The following is a 13526-nucleotide window of genomic DNA, read 5'->3' as shown; positions in this document are numbered from 1 at the left end:
TCATTGGGTTCTCTGTTGCTTGTGTGTTTGTGTTTTTTTCCCCAGCAACTTAAAACATAGGTACTAGCCTTAAAAAACAGTGGATATCACTACTGCGTCATATGTGTTTCTATGCTTACCAAGGTGTGCTGTGGGAGCTCCAATTTCTGTTATTAAAGAAAACCAGGGGTGTCAAACATAAGGCCCGGGAGCCAGAATCGGACCATTGGACAGCTTATGAAAATGAAACATAAATATCAGAGTACAAGAACACTTACCTTTTTAAAAAACACAAACCACAGAACTTCATCCCTTGAGTTTTGCAGTTTTATTAGAACAAGCACTATGTAGCAGCAGTGTACAGTGTTCATGGAAAGATATGTACTTTGTTAAAATTGCACTTTAGAAGGTACCCATCAGGAAATAGATTTGATCCAAACTGAGCTGACATAGTGCTTCATGATACATGTCAGTCGACAAAAAAAAAGTGTCCAATTCAGAAACCATAAACCTTTTTTTATAAGGCATCTGCAAGACTCATTGGCAAGCTCTAGACATGCAGGTAGAAAATGGATGAAGAAAGCTGGAGGATTTTCTCTCTTTTTTTTCTCCACTACATTCTGACTCTGTGATACCAAACACTACACAAAGCACTGGCCCTACCTCCACAGCTACTGATGTAGGAGGGAAAAGAAATCAGCTGCTGCAGTAGTGCCCCCACTTTTTTTTCCTCCCCCCCCCTAAATGTGCTGCATTTATTGTGATCACCAAAAATGAATCAGTTACATGTTGGGGTAGCAGAGCAGTGCAGAACACTTTTAGACACTGCAAGCGTTATACAGTTAAAACTTTTCTACTCCTCTAATGTCAAAGAAATTTCCCTTAATGTATTCCGTCCTCGGCTAAATGCTCAGTGTACTTAATCATCTGTAGGCAGGCGGACTATGGAGAATGTGCGGCGTTTGACTTGTGAATGGCATACCTTCTTCTTGGCTCGGGTATTCTCATCTGTTGTGTGTTTGTGAGGCATTGATAAATGCATTAAGGCACAGCAAGTGAAACCGACGCTGCTGAGTTGTAGCATTAAGTTCGTGATCAGGGAAAAATAAAACTATATCCACGCGTATCTTGTTGTTTTTTATCTTTTAAACTACATGGATGCAAAGCAGTTCTAACTTTTTGGTTTGTTAATCTACGGTGTGATCAGTGCACACATGATGGATTTGCCTTAAACAGTTTTCGCTCTACATATTTATATTCACCTTTCCCCTCCTCGCCCTGCAGCTGTGAACAAAGAGATTCAGCTTTAAGAACTATTCGCGTGTGTTCGGGTTGATTTTAAAGGCGCCCCCTTTTATTTTTTTCTTTAGCTGTAAAACAAAAAAAGAGGAGACTAGGCAAGATTTTAAAGCTAAACTTCAACCTGGTGCTTTGAAGAAGCCCACAGCATAGCAGTAAATTCTCTGGGGAATCAGACACATTGAGACGTTTTAATGTTTTTACAGTATCCATCTGAAAATCTGGCTTCTTTCATTTTTACAGGACGACCTGTAGGTGTCTCTGGTGTTTCATAATGAACTACGACTGCATGCGGTTTGGTGATTGAGTCACGGCGAGATTAAATCATTCCTTAATCAATTAATGATAAGATAAATTATAGATGGTTTGAGTAATATATCAAGAAAAATACCAAATATCTGCTGGTAACAGATTTATAAATGAATACAGTTAGTACTTTTTTTGCTCTATATCTTTGTAAATGATTCTTTTTGGTTGTTAATCAGAATAAAGATGATTTAAAAAAAATCTCTTTGGGTTTTTTGTAAACTGTAACAAGACTCTGATGGAAAATTACTCATTTATTAATTCAAAATAATTACATCTTCAAGCTGCGGCTGTTTTATGGAAATATGTGACTCTGCTATTCACGTTTCGTTAATAAATGAAGTACTACAAAAATCCCAAGGATCTGAGAGAACGCTGCAACCTGTACAAATCTTTTCTTATACTCGTGACTCGGACGTGTACGCGCCCATTATTTGAATGAAACTCTCACATTCGGGAACAGAGTGGAGAGAGTTATGTATGCATTTATGTAACTGTGTGATTCACACGAGTTGGTTTTGTGTAAGAATGATTATTATTAGACACTGGGGCTGCTGAGGTGAAGATCGTCCTTCCGTTTGCACTGTGTCACGACAGATCAGTGTTGACAGTCCACGGGGCCGAAACGCCTCGCGTTTAAATCACACCTCACCTCCCAGCACATGTTCAGCTCAGTTACTCATTAAAACGGCGTTTGTAGAGCCCCGTACTTCCTCCACAGCGGTCGACATTAATTTCAAATGAGTTGTTTCCCGGGAGAGAGTGCTGCCATCCGACAGAGTCGACAGTATTAAAAGGCAAAAATAAATAAAATCTGCCAATTCACATAATTCTCTTTCACTAAATTCTGAGTCCGAGATATTTTTTTATAAAAATACCTATTTTTTTTTCTACAATAACTGATGATATAGTAAATACGGCTTTGTACCAGTGAAAGCTGCTCTCTACACATGCAATGTTATCATAGGTAATCTGTAGGTAATCAAAATGTCTACTTCATAGACTAGTCTACCCAAACTGCTGTTGGAAATTAAATGGCTTCAACTTAAAGGCGCCTAATTGTGTGACTTGTACAGGTGTCTTTTTAAGGCAAGGACATACTGGGAAGTCAACAGAGCTGAGGAAACATCTACATAGGCGCGGTGAGACCCAGCTTCGACAAGCACAATGAAGGTGATCCTAGGGTATGTTTCCATGGATGGGTGACCCTCCACAGGGTCGCTGGGCGTCGGGCCTTCCCTCAGCTCAGCAGTCATTCGTATCCATGCACAAAGATGTTTCATCATCGTCGCGTTTCTCTTAACACCTTATTGTGCGTAGGTAACAGCCTCCTCGTCTGTGATGATGGAAACACAGATCCATGTGCTACCATAGAGTCACTGTAGATTCCATGTTAATGAAGCCGGGGTTTTTGCGGAGCTCCCAGTACATGTTGTTGGAGACCCATCTCTCCCTGTGATTGGCATCAACCACTTTCCTGGAAGGACAAAGACAAAAGTGGAAGTTGTAAACCTAAAGGCAATGGGGAGAAATACACTATTCCCTACATACACTCAGCAGACACTTTATTAGATACACCACCCTCTAATACTGGGTTGGATCCTCCTTTGAGTTCAGAAATGTCTGAAGTCTTCATAGCACAGATTCAACACGGTGCTGAAAACATTCCTCAAGATTTTGGTTCATATTGACACGACAGCATTGCACAGTTGCAACATCCATGTTGACAATCTCCACCTAACAATTTCCACCACATCCTAAAGGTGCTCTTCTGGATTGAGATGTGGTGACTGTGGCTATTTGAGCTCAGTGAACTCATTGTCAAGTTCAGAAAAACCAGTCAGAAGATGAGTACACTGTGGATATAAAGTTATACACATGCTAAGCAACAATATCAGGTAGTCTTTAAACAATACTGAGTTGGTATCAAAGGGTCAAACACACCATTACACCACCACCAGCCTGAAATGCTGATACAAGGGAAGATGGATCCATGTTTTTGTATTGTTCATGTTAAGAAGACCACAGAAGGTACCACAGCTGTCAGCTAAGAGCTCACCAAAAGTATACATCTGTACAATCAGAACACTGAAAATGTAATTTGTCTCGATTTCTGCTGTGACATTCAGATAGCAGGGACAAAATCTGCCATAAACCACATGAAAGCATGGATCTATCCTGCCTTGCATCAGTAGTTCAGGCTGGTGGTGTAATATTGTGGGGGATATTTTCCCGATAAACTTTGGGTCCCCTTAGAACGAGCTGAACATCATGTAAAAACTACAACCTACCTGAGTATTGTTGCTTATCATGTCCATCCCTTTATGACCACAGTGTACCCATCTTTTGATGGTTGCTTGCAGCAGGATAACACACCATGTCACAAAGCTCAAATCATCTCAAACTGGTTTTCTGAACTCAACAGTGAGTTCACTGTAAATGGGCTCCACAGCCACCAGACCTCATTCCAACAAAGCACCTTTGGGATGCAGTGAAATTGGAACTATCATATCAATATGGACGAAAATCTCTGAGGAAGTGTATCCGTTCACCGGGAGATTTATAGACTAATTTGAATTGAAGTGTTGTCGTGTTCACATTTTTGTAGTTGTACAACCCATTTTATAACACAATGCCAGTTAAAATAAGAATGACAATACATAATAATAAACATACATAATTTTTTAAAACAATGCATTTTAACCCAGATTTTCATGTTCATCTATAAATCTCCCTACAGACACCAAATTGTGCTTCATTTGATTATTTGCAAAGAATGTGAATAATGTTAATGTTGAGTTTTCCATGCAAACGTTGAGCTGCTAAACATCCTAAAAATGGGAAAAATGCTGACACAGCCGCAGTCACATCCTCTCTTACAAATATTGATCAAATTATTGCAATAGAGGAGCAAATGAATGCGTCTGTACAACATTTGATTGTTCTATTGCACTTGGTTACAAAATGTTCTCACATGTAATCGCATGGCAACACAATGCCATGTGATTACAACACAACACAGACAAAGACTAGTACTTGTAGACTGCCCATAACTACGTGGTTATCTACACTCCGGTTCTTTCTCATCTTGTGTAACACGGCTTCTCTCCACTTCTGATGTCAGGAATTACTGCCTAATAAGGTGATGTGTCTGGCTTAATGTTTTGATCAGCTACCTCAGGAGAATAAGACAAGGTCTTGCTAGTGAGCAAGAGCTCCCCAATCAAATCAGCTTCATAGCAGCTTCTTCTCTTTTTACCCGTATTCTTCCAAAATATGAGATCTTTTTCATTCTAATGTACTTAATCAGTCCAGATATTTTCCTCATTTCAACACTGAGATGTGTGTAGTAGGCTGTCTGAATGGAGCCAATCAAAGCCAATGAAAGACAAAACCGAACATGAAACGAAATAAAAAAACAAAGCGACGCATTCTACAAGGTGAATAATGCACATCTGGCTGCTGCTTTGTGCATCCTTACTTAAAGAAGCGTGGCTCGTGTTTGATGTTGTTCTCATCGTTCCACTTCCTCCTGACCCTCTGCATGTCCTCAATACGCTGCTTCTCTGATGACGCCATTTCCAAGTTACCTTCTTCCAGATACCTAAATGAAAGGATGAGAATTTGTAAACATGAGGAGAAAAACTACTACCAGCAGACTGACTTCAATGAAATTGCAGCCAGACCGGAAGATATCAGTCACACTTTTTTTACTCAGTTGCTGCAAAAATATGCAGCGTTAGCAGCTCGTAGTGCCAGGTGCAGATGTGATGTTGTACCTTTGATCAGGTCTGAATCTGGCATCCGTCCGCGGCAAGGCATCTTTTAACTCAGGACAAAGCTCATTTAGTTCAATGGCAAACCTGGTGAAGCCGTAGTAAAGCTCATAGTCTGTGGGCATGGAGCCTGGGGAGGAAAGCCAACAAAGTCCCCTTTTAGCTTTAAAGCTTTGTACAGCTAGTCCTGAGTGAAGTCCCGCTGTGAGAGTGAAGCGAGAACTGATTCTTACCTGGCCTCCAGATGCATTTAGCAGAAGGTGGGACACCACAATAAACACCCTCGTGCCATTTTCCAAAAAGCCTGTGGATCACTTTTCCTTCCTGATCCATCACAAATCCTTGAACTTCATTCACATTTGAACTCCAGTAGTTTCCCTAAAAAACATAAACTTCACTGTTAGCTTTTTCAAGTTATATATAAAACTAAACCAGCCTAGAGCATTAGAGGGAAACCCCAAACGGTTCATTATAAACATCTGGAAAATTGTGAGGAGGAAGAACTCCCTTTTAACAGGAAGAGACTTCTCATTCAGGAAGAGGCAGCCATTGCCATACAACTGGTTGAGGAGAAGACAACAAAGAAGCAAGAAGCTACCCAAATCATCTCAATTATTTTTCACCTTGACAAAGGTAAGTTTGCAGAGGCAAGCACTGCTCTTTATGTTTCTGATGGTAATCTCCCCGTAGTGTTCAATCCACCGCCGTCCACTGAGGATGTTGTGTACACAGGTGGTAACTTTATTCCATTCGTATTGATCACCAAACCTAGAAAGCCACAATAAAAACAGCTTCAGGTACTGCAGGTGTAAAAAGGCTAGATTATTAAAGTAGGTGATACAGCTATGTTCATTTTCTGTGTAACCTCAGTGCTTTTCGACTTCTGTGAGGTTGTCACTTTAATCATACCCCAAAGAGGTTATTATTTGTGGGTTGATCCATACAGTAGATTCTTGTGATAAATCCAATCAAGCCAATCAAAACAAATCTGGCTTTAGAGCAAGGGGAGCTTAAATGATTAACTCTGAGGATGCTGGATTTTTCTGGGGCTCTTAGGTGTTTTTAACAGCTTTGACAGAACTAATAAAGTTTTTGTTGTTAATTTCTGTTGATTTAACACAAGCCTGCATTTCTCAGTCATCATTAAAATCTCGATATTTCCATGAAGGCAATTAAAAGCAGAAACCTGGCGATTAACATAATCCCAGTGACATGAAGCATTAAAACCAACCAAACTCTGCGCCTTCATGTTCAATTACCATGCACACCAGCTGGGTGAAGGTTACCTGGGTATCATGAGATTTACACTCCCGATTGGTAAAATTTCCATTGATTTTCCCCAGAACTTGTTTTTCCATCTCACATCTGGAAAGAAAAACAACAAAAATATCCCATTAAAATAATTTTTTTTTTAAACATTTTGTCTAAAATCATACCAAATAACATTTATGTTTACTCTGTACAATTTCCGCTGGTTATTAAAAAGGCTAATTGAGTCCTGCTGGCTGGTCTACACTAAGCCATATCTCCTGTGAGGAAAATCCCTAACTAATTAGACAGGTAACATACCTTGCCAGAAGGTGAAGTTCTTAGACTCACAGTGGCAGGCGGAGACGGGAGGGTGGTGGCTCACCTTCGAGAAAAGATCAAATATAGTAAAAGAGTCTGGCAGCTGTCGTTTAGATAGCACATCATATACAGCCACTACTCTTAATTACACATTTATTGTGACGATTTTAATTTTGTCTATAATATTCGTTTGACAGTTTTGGTTCACAGAAATTGTGATTTTTTTTTTCACTGTAAATTTATTCTGAATGCTGAACTTGCACTCTCCTGCTAGACACTGGAATTACTTACGCCTGGTGTCTGGGAATATTTTCCCCAGGGAAATCAAAAGACCAAGCATGAAACTCCCTGATCTTGCAGGAAGCCCAACAGCTTATATCTTTCTGTGTCAGGTTGGTGATGAACCCTTGTATTTACAGATTTAACTCTGAGACTTTGAGGAAAGATCTTCCAGTGTAATGTTTGAGAGCCCACACACACATGTGTTTGGACTGTGCGAAAGAGGCCAGACTATCTGGACAGAACCCATGCATGCACATGCAGAAATGCTACAGTGTTGTGTTAGTCCTGTGTTGGACGGGCAACCTGCTCAGTCTCACACCTCTGACAGCTGGGATAACCTCCCAGCTGTCCCAGTGTTGAAATACATTGAACTGAAGTGTAACCCACTGATTTTCCGTCGTTATTAAAGTAGTTCAGCCAACAACAGAATTATGATTTATGCTTAATTTCAGTTTGATTATTGTAATGGATTGTAATCGGTATCGATAAGAAGCCTTCTCATAAGAAGCAAGAAAACTGGTTATATTACACCAGTCTTAATGACTACACTGGATGCCCATTTCTTTTAGAACTGATATTAAGATTTTACTTATTACTGTTAAGGCCCTTCGTGTCCTGGCCCCAGAATATATACTGAAACTGTTGTTCCTGTATGCAAACCAGTGCACAGCCTCAGATCCTTGGGCAGAAACTGTTTACTGTTCCCATCGCACGCTTAAAGACAAAAGACGGTTGCCGTTCGGAGAGCAGCGCTTGCCTCATATTTGTCACAAGACATTTTGATGTTATTTTGATGTTGCACTTGAGTCTTATTTTAATTCATATATATAAACATTCTTTAAAATAATTTCCTTCCATTTCTTTTACTCTGTGTTTCTTAGAAGCACTTTGCAACACTGCTTCAGTTTTCAGCTAATCTAACCTCTGGAGCAAACATGTGACAGCAGGTATAGAAACTCAACCTGATTTCTTTTTTTTAATATCTCCTACTATGTTTCGTCTTCTTCCAGATAAGAGCACAGTGAAGCACTGGGCTTTCTTGCAAATTAGATAAAACCGAGTTCTTTGAGGCGAGGCACAGACCTTGCGGTTAAACCGAAGCACTCCAAGGAAAGCTCCACCGAGCTTTTTAGACCTCTCCAACATAATGAGACCTCCTCAGGAAAAAAATGAGCTACTCTATAAATTCCTTCTTATTGCTTAAAATTGACTCATTTTGAACTGTGTGAGCAGGTGCTTACCTGCTCAGAGAAAAAACAGAAGCCCTTGTCTTCCCGAATACATTCGTAAGTCTCTCCGAGTAGCGGGTTGAATGGCTTGCTACCTGCTCTGTAGTAAGTGGATGAGTAGCCTGAGACAGCAAAAGCAGCGACGAGAACCTGAACGAGAGTCATAAGAGCATAAACACAGAGTGGATTTACAGGCTCCTCATAACAGGCTTTGTCACGAATAAGCTAAACAACAGAATCTGTCATTCAAATGTTATCCAAAGGACAGGAGGCAGCACATCACAGGCATATATGTTAGCTTGTGGCTTGCAGTGTGACATCACACATTAATGAATTAATGAATCACCACACTGGAAACTGATTAACAGTTCATTTCATAAGCTCCGGCGACTTCTTTACCATGCGCTCAAAAGGATCCTCGGTCTCAGCAGCCTTATCCAGCAGCTCGCTGTACTCCAGCTCTTCACACATGCGCTGCAGGGTGTTGAGGGGCTCGTTGAGCTCCACAGGCATGGACACTTTGGACAGGTCTTTGCCGATGTTGTTTCGCAAGATGTTCCAGAGGTTGATGTTGCTGGTGTCAGGACAGGGTGCCGACAAGCAGCTGCGCCGCCCATTACGAAAGGCGCTGCCAGCAAAGTCTCCGTTGGCCACTGAAAAAAAGATAAATAATGAAAAAAAGGAATCATTATTACAACATCCATCTGGTGTAATTATCTGCAACAGGCTATGCTAGTCCTAGAAACGCCTAATTAAGTATAATTATAACAAAGAATTTAAAAAAAAGCATTTTTTGGTCGTGTTGCAAGTCTTTGTGTAAAATGCAGCAGGATGTTTTTTTTTTTATATTCTAGGAAAAAACTTTTCTTATTTTTTCTTAGTTTGTTTAATATATGCCGACTTTGTAATTTAAGTAGTGAGGACATGGTATTAGTTCAGGTTTAGCTGCAACATCAAATACACTGAAACGACTCTTGTACTTCACCAGTAGTTGTGCTGTTACAGTGATAGACGGTCATATTACACAAAGTCTGAAACAATGATGTCAGTGAATGTACAAGTAATCCTTGTGAGCCAAAAGCTCAGGGTTAAGATTCTTATAAACATTTGGTTTCAAGCTGCTTTTTCCTCTTTTGGATCCGGGCAATGTCAAAGACGCGATCGTCTCAGGCACATAGATCTGGCTGCGAGAACACAAACGCACCCACCTGCCTGCTAAAAACCACCGATTTATGAGGAGCAGCCAATCAGAAGAAAGTTGACTAAAACGGTTTGATATAGATACTTGTGAACTTGACCCAGCGTAAGGTAAACAAGGTTTACTCTTCGCTGTGAATCATGCAAAGTAGTCGTGTCCAACATTAAAAATATGGGGTCATAAATTAGCACAATAGGTCATCTTTAATTTAGCTTTTAAGCAATATTTTTTCCCTGTAATGAATAAAGAAATCTCTGTATGTATGTTTGTTGATTTTAAAGAAGTTTAAAAGAATAGTGGTCACATCATTGGATTCCTTCCTAGATTTACATATATAGATGCTGATACAGTGTGTTCAGGTAGTGTCATAAGCTCTTACACTCAATTTGTAACCCTGCAGATGATGTCACGCTCCTCTGTGACCTAGATAACGTAGATTATAAATAAATCTCCACCGACTGTGACATCTACCTTTGCTAATCCTGAAGTGCTGGTGACAGTGGACGCTTTACTGGAAGATAACTACTCACCATGAGAAAATAACACCAATTCTAGCTCATTTCCAAAACTTTCAGACTAGCGGGAGCCTGAGTAGTTTTTTTCCCCCTTTCTGTTGCCCTTGGCAACATAGCAAAGTCAACTGCTTTTGCAGCACTGATAAATGAATTTGCAAAGTGTGTGTCTTTGCGTGGGAATGTGACGTTATTGTAGAAGCAGCACGGCTGACGGACTGAGTGGGATCTCCCCCTCCTTTATTAATTTCTCATGTCCTTTTGTTCTGGTACAAACAACGGTTGCTCGTGACGGCGCAGAATTGGACCTACTTTGTCTGGAGACGTTATCAGTCACGCTGGCGTTGTCCTCGGAAATGTTATCGCTCACATCACTGACATATGACTCATCGTCTGAACCCTGTGAGGGGAACAGGTACACAGGGGAGTGAGGCAGTGCAGTAGTACAACACGAACAGATCAGAACAGCCTCACACTCACACACACGCGTGCACTGCAGTTTGCCATTGGCTAACAAACTGCAGCAGCATGCCGGCTATCTGTCCCACTGCAGTAATCATGAGTCAAGACACTGCAGTATTCATACTTTATATATAGCAAACAAAATAAGGTCACATTTGAAAGGGCCATGTTGTAGCCACTTTGGGTGAAAGCTGCTTTTCCAGTTTATGTGACAAAAAAAAGAGCGAAAAGGCTTGCCGTTAGAGCTACAGGCCAGGGGGGATGATGAATTTCCACGCTCAGTAATCCTTCAGCATGGCTCAATGCATGCCTGGGGAGCTACAATGCTTGATGGGTCTTCAGGGGCCATACGCAGTATATTTGGAGCAGAATGTTCACAGCCGTTAAAAAGGGAAGGAGGCAGAAATGGTTGATTTGAGTGATGGACCGAACATCCTCCTCCACTTGATGCTTTTTAACAAAGCATAAAGTGGAAGAGGATCATTTTGATTCTTAGGCATGACTCGGGGATTAGGCCTCGGGCAGATGCGAAGGAGCCCTCCTGTGTTTACGTTTCTTTTACACTCCATCTCTGCTCTTCGTGACTTTTGCATTAATTACTGACTAAATCTGTCTCCACACACACACAGGCATCACGCTGATGTTTTTCACTGACTTTACAGCAGCAGTATAGTTTAACCTTACTAAATCCACATCCATCACCACATCCACTCCGCTTCTTCATCCGCCCCGCTGTACCTCGTTCTCTGACGAGCTGGCTGACAGAAGCACTTCCTGGGCATCAAAAAACTCAGAGACAGATTCTGACATGGAGAGTCGGCTCTCATTAGAGGCCTGCTGAGTCAGAGGGATCCCCATCTGTTCCCCGGCCTGCAGGCAAACACAAGCAAATGCAGGAGGCGTTCACTATTTCTTGCTATGATGACAGGTTGAAGAACCAAAACTGACCTGAACGAAGACAAACAGAACCAGAAGACAACACAGTGCTCATATTGCAGCATGTGTCTCCTTGCCAAAAGGCAACCTCCCATCCGTTTCTAATTAGTCAGTTTTTCCATTAACCTTGATGTCAGGTCCTGCATAGAATAATGATTTCTGAAGCTCACCTGCCAGGCTGTACTGGAAAGGCCATCAGTCTATACGAGCGAGAATCAATAAGCCAACTGACAAATGCAGGAAGCAAATACATCGACTACCTGGCGAGCCTCCGAAGCTGTAGCTTTATCAATATCAGGGTAAGCAATGAGATTTGTCAGTGATAGACAGTGAGCTACCTCATCAGGTGTGGAGATGATGTTCACACTCACAACTTGCTCAGTCAGGACAGACTCAGAGTGGATGCGGTTGAGTCGAGTTCGAAGTTCTGCATTTTGCGACAGGGCCTGAAGAATAAAAAATGCTTTCTGACATTCAAATCTCACACGAAACTTTGAAGTAAAAAAAGATAAAAAGAATTGGCTCAGTCCTTCATAAAGAAAACAATTATTTGCATCCTGCTTTTTCTGTAAAAAAAAAGAACAATTTGACTGATTATTTTCTTGTTTTGCCACAGATTTTAAAAAGTCACAAGATTTTAAAAAGTTTTCTTTAAAGTTAGAATATCTATAAAAAGCATTTACTGTGACCAAGAGCATATGCATGCTTCAAAGGGGCGAAAATATGTCAATGATAGGTTTTGACTGGGATTTGCATCCCAGTATCTCAGGTGAATGTTCTGTGCTTAACAACTTTGCAGCAATATTCAGCTCTACAATCACTTGACACTTTTTTAGACACACTTTGCTAGTGCTAGATTTGAAACCAGTGGGCCTTTAGAAGTGCCTTAATTCTTCATAAAACCACGTACTAAAAGTATGCCTCAGAGATTGTAGTCCATATCAAGAGCTTGTACATCCATGATGAGAATCACCCGTTTTCACTACATCCCAAAGGTGCTATATTGGACTGACATCAGGTCACTGCGGAGGCCATTTGAGTGCACTCTGTTGTCCGATTTTGATGAGCCACCTGTGAAATGAAGCCTCGGTTTCCTGTTTTTAGCTGAGAGAAGTGGTCTCCTGCTGCTCCAGTCCATCTTCTTACAAGTTTGATGTATCTGTCTGACTCTTTACATGAACAAGGAATTTTCACCTAATGAACTCAATGGGTATTTTCTGTTTTTTGGACCATATTCTGTAAACCCTAAAGATGATTGTTTGGGGAAATCCCAGTAGATCATCAGTTTCTGAAAATTCCAACAACCATGCCATGTTCATAGTCACAAAATCATCTTTCTTCCCTATTCGAATGCTCAGTTTGAACTTCAGCAGGTAATCCCAATGATGTCTACTGCCATGGTGGTTGGTTAGATTTGTGTTAAGTTAAGCTGCACCAAAGTGGCCAGGTAGTGTGTTTTGTTTACTTTACCTGGTCATGACCAGTGTCCAGTGATGGTTCACTCACCACAGGTTTAATTCATTATTCACATACTCATACATGAAGGGCAGGCCAATATTAACTCCTGAGGTCCAAATGTTGTCAGTTTGTCTTGTTCTCTTACTTGTTCTCATGACTATATTTAGAGATTTTTACAACTGAAGAGGGCAGTTTATAGTTGTGATAAATCCACTGTGAAGCAGCAGAAGAGGAGAGGAGTCACAGCGACTAGCTGGTGGACAGAGTGAAGTATTTAGCTGATTAAGAGCCACACAATAGCCTCAAAGCCTTATGGGGACAAAAAGAGAGGAAGTATTAGACTCTCGTTCATCAGGTGGCCAAAAATGTAATTAAGTTAATGCAATGCTGTTCCTTTCTGCAGATGTTTGATCAAAACTTAAAAAAAAGAAATAGAAAATGTAGGTTTAGGTATAAACGTACCTACTGTATGCCAAAGGAAATATTAAATACATAAAACTAAGATGGCAATAACACTCAC

The 13526-nt window shown here is 40.7% G+C and overlaps 1 protein-coding gene across 4 annotated transcripts in view; it reads right to left on the bottom strand.

Moving 5' to 3' along the window:
- Positions 1 to 234: 234 nt before the first annotated feature.
- Positions 235 to 13526, bottom strand: part of osbpl6 (oxysterol binding protein-like 6) — a 49672-nt gene continuing 36380 nt past the window's right edge. The window contains exons 12-23 of one of the 4 annotated variants that reach the window (XM_080903260.1): positions 11920 to 11994; positions 11351 to 11482; positions 10463 to 10550; positions 8840 to 9093; positions 8453 to 8590; positions 6930 to 6993; positions 6647 to 6725; positions 5984 to 6128; positions 5594 to 5738; positions 5364 to 5490; positions 5066 to 5188; positions 235 to 3061 (exon numbers count right to left, since the gene is read on the bottom strand). In XM_080903260.1, coding sequence (XP_080759386.1) covers positions 2950 to 3061; positions 5066 to 5188; positions 5364 to 5490; positions 5594 to 5738; positions 5984 to 6128; positions 6647 to 6725; positions 6930 to 6993; positions 8453 to 8590; positions 8840 to 9093; positions 10463 to 10550; positions 11351 to 11482; positions 11920 to 11994 — 1482 coding nt within the window. In that variant the 3' untranslated portion in view covers positions 235 to 2949. Of the gene's footprint in view, positions 3062 to 5065; positions 5189 to 5363; positions 5491 to 5593; positions 5739 to 5983; positions 6129 to 6646; positions 6726 to 6929; positions 6994 to 8452; positions 8591 to 8839; positions 9094 to 10462; positions 10551 to 11350; positions 11483 to 11886; positions 11995 to 13526 lie in introns of all 4 variants that reach the window. The other 3 variants (XM_080903261.1, XM_080903259.1, XM_080903262.1) reach the window with 3 other exon arrangements.

The sequence above is a fragment of the Rhamphochromis sp. 'chilingali' genome (assembly GCF_963969265.1).
Source record: "Rhamphochromis sp. 'chilingali' genome assembly, chromosome: 14".
In the NCBI taxonomy this organism is placed as follows: Eukaryota; Metazoa; Chordata; class Actinopteri; order Cichliformes; family Cichlidae; genus Rhamphochromis; species Rhamphochromis sp. 'chilingali'.
This window is presented reverse-complemented; position numbering and strand designations above follow the sequence as displayed.